At 48.5% G+C, this 7,937-nt stretch overlaps 1 protein-coding gene across 1 annotated transcript in view; it reads left to right on the top strand.

Annotated features, from left to right (window-relative positions):
• The first annotated feature begins 1,850 nt into the window (after window positions 1-1,850).
• Window positions 1,851-7,937, top strand: part of LOC311130511 (1-phosphatidylinositol 4,5-bisphosphate phosphodiesterase gamma-1-like) — a 51,912-nt gene continuing 45,825 nt past the window's right edge. Inside the window, exon 1 of the mRNA XM_084163269.1 lies at window positions 1,851-2,325. Coding sequence (XP_084019395.1) covers window positions 2,037-2,325 — 289 coding nt within the window. The 5' untranslated portion in view covers window positions 1,851-2,036. The remainder of the gene's footprint in view (window positions 2,326-7,937) is intronic.

Here is a 7,937-nt window from a genome sequence, read left to right on the forward strand (position 1 = left end):
TTCCTAATGTTTTGTATACTCAGTGTACAATGGAGCTTTCCGAACACATGTACTGTATTCCAAACAATGAAAGACAGCATTCAAAATCCTGGTTGTCAAATTAAGCAACCATTACTCCCTAAAACTCCACAGACAGTCATACTGTAAGACCATGGATGAGGCACTCTTTAGACCAAATCCATTTCACGGAGGACTGAGTGTCTGCATGTTTTCACTCCTCCCTTGTACTTGATTGATGTATTAAAGTACTATCTAGTAAGGAACTTCCCTCACCTGGTTGTCTTAATTGAAAGGAAAAACCAAAACCCTGCATATACTAGGCCCTCCATGGAATGAGTTTGACACCCCTGCTTTAGACTGATGTGCACCTACATCAGGTGTAGGCCTATACTGCTTGTTGCAGTGTTTAGGACTAGGTCATTTCATGTATCAATTCAGTCACAGAGGAATATCACACTTCTGACCCTAAACTGACTCCAATCACTGACTTCTGACCCTCTGGCCCAGTCACATCACTTTGAACTGTTATTCGGATTGACCCCGAGCTCCTGCAGACAGTGCTGCACCTCTCCTCAAAGCCAGCAGAGGTCGCCGTTTCTCCACAATATCACCTCTCACTCTCTCTGCCTTCCCCCCCTCCCGGTTCCTGTTCCCAGCCCTGCTGTCTCGCTCTCCACTCCCCCCATCTTTCTTCTATAGGCTACAGCCCAAGTAGAAGGGAAAAAATCTAACTAAAAGCTTTTCCGGTCTGCTAGCCTTAATTTCCTCTCAAGACGTCTCGCGCTCGCGCAGAGAGGAGAGAAGGACGCACACAGGCAGACTGACAGACCCACGGTTGGAGTTATGCACCGGCGGTCACCGAGAAGACTAATCTTCACTCTTATCTTGTACCGAAGGAGAGGGTTTCTTTAGGAGGGCCATGAACCGCGGAGCAGTGCTTGTCTGCGGCCTGTGCCGGGAAATGTGTCTGCCGTGGGTGTGAGGAAGAGCGGAATGGTCTGCCTGGACGGAACGCACTGGTCTCGCACGGCCGCTCCGGACTCCGGTATCCACGCGCTCCCGACTGCGCCAACCGAGCGCCTCTCGGTCCCTAGCGGTGTGATTTGTTTCACAGACCTCCTCAAAAACATTGAGCAGCCCAATTGTATTTTATCGGTTACATAACTGAAACTGAATGCATGTGTCGCTCCCGTAACCCGGACTGATTCTCAGGCGGGGAGGTAGAGGTGTGTGTGGCACTGTGTCTGTGTGTGTGTGCGCGCCTGTGCTGGAGCCAGGGGCATGGCTGTCTGTCTGTAACCGACCTACCCGCCGAGTGGACCGGACCGGACTGGACTGGTTGTACTAGTGCATTAATTAACCACGGGCCAGCCCAACGTTAACCCTGGGTGGAAACCCGAGTCCAACGGGCAATGAGGGGAACAGCTTTGCCTCTCTCTTTTTTTCTCTCTCCGGCCCCGGGTCTGATCTTTTTGGGTTTCTGCCAGAAGCATCTGGAAAGGATAACACGGGGATCCATTCACTCCACCAGAAAGAAGACTGGAGAATAAATCACATCCTGGATGGAGGAGCATCCCAACTTCTGGAAATGATGGATACAGTTGTCTCTGATTCCAGCGTCATGCTCATGGGATAGCCTTCTGTTCATTTTAGAGGTGGAAATTATTGGATGGAAAACTGGGTTTTATTCTTTATAATAACAACCTACAACTGGAAGTGTTTGTTGTTAAGTTATTACACTGTTATTAATGACTTCCATTGTTGTTTAGTTATTACTGTTATTAATGACTTCCATTGTGCCATTGGATAGGCAATGACCTATATACCCCTGGCCATCAATGCATGTAACTAAGGATAACTGGGTAACTGTGGCCCTTACCCTCCATCGATTTTAGACCGAGTTGAAGGAATACAACCTAACTTTGAAACCACAACAAGTTTAAATCACTAAGCATCTGTGACATGTCCTTGTATCCAGGCAAAGGAATGTAACTGTAACTTCAAAACAATACATTGAAACAACACATGCAGTGAAGATGTGTGCTGCCAGGTTTAGTAGCAGCAATAGTGTCAATGGCTGTGGGGGGGTTGGGGACCGGGATGAGACCACCACTAATGGCCCCGGTACAGGCCCGGGCACCGCATCCCGCATGCTGGACTGGTCCGAGGCGGGCACCCGCATTCTCCACAGCCTGGAGATTGGAACGGTCATGACTGTGTTCTACCAGAAGAAGTCCCAACGACCGGAGAGGAGGACCTTCCAGATACGACAGGACACTAGACAGATAGTGTGGAGCCGCAACCCTGACAAGATAGAGGGAGAGAGTGAGTATAAGTCAACGTCCCAAATGGCACCCTATTCCCTATATAGTGTAATACTTTTGACCAAGGCCCATAGGGCTCCTATATAGGGAATAGGGTGCCATTGGGGACACAACCTAAATGTTACTGACACCTAAATGTTACTGACAATCTACTTCTTGTCTATTACATAGAACCTGGTGGTGCAGATCACTTGGACTCATATCTACACAACAACACACACCAGCCAGGCACTATTTGCATCTCCCCTCAACTATCTCTCCCTCTGTCACTTCCATCCTCTGTAACCATAACAACCTATTTGTCTGTCTCCAAGTCTTTCTCTTTGCACTGTATAGTGTGTGTGGATTGTGTGGGATAAGCCTAGCAGCCTACCATGCTCTCCCATTGGCAGACTGCTGATATAAATAGAATACAAATGAATGCATGGTCCTCTTTGAGGGTGTGTTGTGCTGGCCCTCTCTGCTATAACTGTCACTCCACTGTCACCATTTGACAGTTAGGTCATGAACCTCTGACCCCCATTAGCTGTGACCCCTAGCTGTCAGCTGTCCAGTTACAGTAGCTCCTCAGAGAACATGCTGGGGCCACATGGAGCCCTCTGGGTTGGCCAGTCGCCACCCAGCCCTGTGCTTCCTGTCTGTTCTCCTTGGAGACTGGAGCTGTACAGAGCCGGGATGGTGGATCGAGTGGCAGTGGCATACTTAGCTGGCTGGGATATTGTTTTGGTGGGAGGTAGGCTGAGCCATGGTTAGGTTATGCGTCTGGGCTGGGGTGTATTATATTGTCTGGGCCTGGCTGTATTGTGTGGGATCTGTTCTGTACAGATTGAAAAAGGATCTATTATAATTTCTGTTAACCAGACAGGAGAGATCATGGATTTAGAATCCACATAGAGAACTTTCTCTTTGCAGGCAACTGGAGAGGAGTAGATAAAAAAATCCTAGGAAGGAAATAGGCGCGACTCTCGCTCGCAATTGAATACTTGATACTTTATTATCTACTTTGAGTTCTCTATGCAGAAACCACATATATATACTCTACAGATATATGGCTGTCAATTAAAGCTGAAAGATTCAGGTTGTGACAAACATTGGTCTTGTTGTCCTTGACATGCATGCACACTAACACAATCTGCATTTCTAATCTGCACCTCTCTCTCTCGATCTCTCTCTCTCTCTCTCTCTCTCTTTCTCTCTCTCTCTCTCTCTCTCTCTCTCTCTCTCTCTCTCTCTCTCTCTCTCTCTCTCTCTCTCTCTCTCTCTCTCTCTCTCTCTCATTGATAGCTGTAGTGTGTGGGTGTGGCATATATACTATATATACAAAAGTATGTGGACACCCCTTCAAATGAGTGGATTCGACTATTTCAGCCACACCCATTGCTGACAGGTGTATAAAATCGAGCACACAACCATGCAATCTCCATAGACAAACACTGGCAGTAGAATGGCCTTACTGAAGAGCTCAGTGACTTTCAACGTGGCACCGTCATAGGATGCCACCTTTCCAACAAGTCAGTTCGTGAAATGTCTGCCCTGCTAGAGCTGCCCCAGTCAACTGTAAGTGCTGTTAATGTGAAGTGGAAACATCTAAGAGCAACAACGGCTCAGCCACGAAGTGGTAGGCCACCCACAGAACGGGACCGCCGAGCGCTGAGGCGCGTAGCACATAAAAATGTATCTGTCCTTGGTTGCAACACTCGTTACCGAGTTCCAAACTGCCTCTGGAAGCAACGTCAGCACAATAACTGTTCGTCGGGAGCTTCATGAAATGCGTTTCCATGGCTGAGCAGCCGCCGACAAGCCTAAGATCACCATGCGCAATGCCAAGCGTCGGCTGGAGTGGTGTAAAGCTAGCCGCCATCTGTCAATCCAACGGTCGAATCTGAGTTTGGCGGATGCCAGGAGAATGCTACCTGCCCGAATATAAAGTTTGGTGGAGGAGGAATAATGTTCTGCGGCTGTTTTTCATGTTTCGGGCTAGGCCCCTTAGTTCCAGTGAAGGGAAATCTTAACACTACAGCATACAATGACATTCTAGATGATTCTGTGCTTCCAAATTTGTGGCAATAGTTTGGGGAAGGCCCTTTCCTGTTTCAGCATGACAATGCCCCTGTGCACAAAGCGGGGTCCGTACAGAAATTGTTTGTTTAGATCGGAGTGGAAGATCTTGACTGGTCTGCACAGAGCCCTGACCTCAACTCCATCGAACACCTTTGGGATGAATTGGAACGTCGACTGCGAGCCTGGCCTAATCGCCCAACATCACTAATGCTCTTGTGGCTGAATGGAAGCAAGTTCCCGCAGCAATGTTCCAACATCTAGTGGAAAGCCTTCCCAGAATAGTGGAGGCTGTCATAGCAGCAAAGGGGGGACCAACTCCATATAAATGCCCATGATTTTGGAATGAGATGTTCAACGAGCAGGTGTTCACATACTTTTGGTCATGTTGTGTATCTGACAGTAGCCACACACACACTGACAGTATCTTGTGGTTTTGCTTGAGAGCCTTGTTAATCATTTATGATCATAAACCATATTATGTTCAGAACATAATCTATTGTTACCTATCTTGGTGTGTGTGTGCCTGTTTGCTACTGTGCTGCTATATTCCACTGGCCGTCTCAAGTCTTTCTCCTTCTCACACATGCACGCACGCACGCACGCACTCAGCACGCACCCCACCCTTACAAACATACTCCTCCATAACCCTACAACTCCCCCATAGGGAGTAACATTCCTGGAACTGTGTCTCCACTTCTCTATCCAGTTCTCCGTCGCTCTAACCTTCCCCCCGTCCCTTCCTCCCTTCCTCTCTCCTTCCCCCTGCTCTCCCTCCCTTCCTCTCTCCTTCCCTCGGCCCTCCCTCCCTCCCTCCCCCCCTCTCTCCTTCCCCCCTGCTCTCTCTCCCTTACTCTCTCCTTCCCTCTGCTATCCCTCCCTTCCTCTCTCCTTCCCTCTGCTATCCCTCACTTCCTCTCTCCTTCCCTCTGCTATCCCTCCCTTCCTCTCTCCTTTCCCCCTGCTCTCCCTCCCTTCCTCTCTACTTCCCTTTGCTATCCCTACCTTCCTCTCCTTCCCTCTGCTATCCCTCCCTTCCTCTCTCCTTCCCTCTGCTATCCCTCCCTCCCTCTCTCCTTTCCTTCCCCCTGCTATCCCTCCCTCCCTCTCTCCTTTCCTTCCCCCTGCTATCCCTCCCTCCCTCCCTCTCTCCTTCCCTCTGCTCTCCCTCCCTTCCTCTGTCCTTCCCCCGGCCCTCCCTCCCTCCCTCTCTCCTTTCCCCCTGCTCTCTCTCTCTCATTCCCCCTGCTCTCCCTCCTTCCCACACTCTCTACCTTCCCTGCTCACCCTCCCTCACTCTCTACCTTCCCTCCTCTCCCTCCCTCACTCTCTACCTTCCCTGCTCTCCCTCCCTCACTCTCTACCTTCCCTGCTCTCCCTCCCTCACTCTCTACCTTCCCTGCTCTCCCTCCCTCACTCTCTACCTTCCCTGCTCTCCCTCCCTCACTCTCTACCTTCCCTGCTCTCCCTCCCTCACTCTCTACCTTCCCTGCTCTCCCTCCCTCCCTCTCTACCTTCCCTGCTCTCCCTCCTTCACTCTCTATATTTCCTGCTCTCCCTCCCTCACTCTCTACCTCCCCAGTCCCTCCATCTGTTACTCCCTCTCTCTGTCCTCCCACCATCCCTCTCCCAGGTCTTTTCCCACTAGCTCTCTCTCTCCTTCCCAGCTCTCCCTTGTCTTTCATCACTTATCTTCTCTTTCACTTTCTCCTTCCTCTCTTTTACTTGTTTAAAGTTGAACCCTTCATGCTTAACTTCATGCTTTTCCACCTACCATTTTCATGTCCACTCCCTCCTTTCTCACTTTTGTCTTTCTTTCTTTCTCTTGTTTGTTTTCTTTTAGAGGTCAGTCTCACGTCCTGTACCAGTCCCCCTTTCTCCTTTGTCGTTTCTCTGCTTTGCTTTAGTTTATTCTCTCTCTCTCTCCTTCACTTTCTCCTCCCTTGACCATTTATTTGTTTACATCTCTCCTCTCCTCTCCTCTCCTCTCCTCTCCTCTCCTCTCCTCTCCTCTCCTCTCCTCTCCTCTCCTCTCCTCTCCTCTCCTCTCCTCTCCTCTCCTCTCCTCTCCTCTCCTCTCCTCTCCTCTCCTCTCCTCTCCTCTTCAGCCTCTTTTGCTTCCTTTTGTTTTCATTTCCGTCCCTCTTTCTCTACCGCCGCTTTAAAACAACATTATGACGGTGTCTGTTTCTCACACACACACAAACACACACACACACACACACACACACACACAGTCCTCTATACAGACGACAAGCTGCAACGCACGCGCACACACACGTCTTCCCAGCCTCAGTATCACTATTGAGTGGCAGGAAGTGCTGGCTATCAGGGAGCTCTTCACTTCCTGCTTCAGACTGAAGGACTGAGCTCAGGAAAACAAAGGCCCCGGTGTCACTCTTTGGAAAAGGAATGGAGACCGGGAGATGGTGTTTGTGTGTGTGTGTGACTGTGTGTGTGTGTGTTTACAACACAGTGTGTATGAACCATTCATTTCAATTATTTTAGCAGCCCCCACCCCATTCTGTCAGTGCCACTGTGTAGCTGTTATAACGTCATTATTTCATCAATGCAACAGTGCCAAGCATTCACATTTCTCCCTGTTTGTTCACCCTGGAATCTCCAAATCATACAGGCTGAATCCCAAATGGTACTCTATTCCCTATTTAGTGCACTGCTTTTGACCAGGCTCATAGGGCTCTGGTCAAAAGTAGTGCACTATATAGACGGGTTGGTTGTTTAGCAACAAAACTGACGTGTGCGCAACTATGGGGAAAAACACACAGGGTTGACTTAGACTGTTGACAACATGTAAACTATATTTATTCTCCAAATGTTTATTGAAAACATAAATACATTTGCACAATGAGCACTTGTTGTCTCTCAAATGCATCGTTATAGTTGTTGGCTAGCTAGCTAGCGAATTTTAGCCATATTATCACTGACATCAGTCAAAACACCTCTAAACAAGACATGGTATCAGAAACAAGATACAACTAGCTGAAACAAGCCACCTACGATTCCCCACATGGCAGCTTCTTGTCATTGTTGCTAGGTATCTGACCTTTCAGATTCATAACAAAGCACTGCTTCCGGCTCTATCGATGCGCATGCATCATTTTTGTGGCATTATCAGCCAACCCGTCTATAGAGAATAGGGTACCATTTGGGACACCAATAAAGACATTCCAGTCACGTCTCATACTAGAACAGTGTGTTACAGGTCAGAAAGCTGGAATGATCTCTCTCTGGCTGGTTGTTGATGTTAGTTTAACTTTGACCACATAACATGGTGTACAGTACAGTACCATGCTGTACCAATGAGAACCACATCAGTAACATCCACCCAACTTCACGGCAAAGCTAAGAAAATACAGAACATTTTGTACAATGAAATGATGTAGACGGGTCATCATATCAGTAGAAATTCCCATGACCTTCTGAGGTTATTATTCAGCATAGATGACATTTGATTAGTCATGTATAGAGCCCCACAGTGGAGGTGCCATAATACCCATAAAACCTAACGGTCAAACAGGGAAATGGTTCCAATCG

The sequence above is a fragment of the Coregonus lavaretus genome (assembly GCF_964263955.1).
Source record: "Coregonus lavaretus genome assembly, chromosome: 6".
NCBI lineage: Eukaryota > Metazoa > Chordata > Actinopteri > Salmoniformes > Salmonidae > Coregonus > Coregonus lavaretus.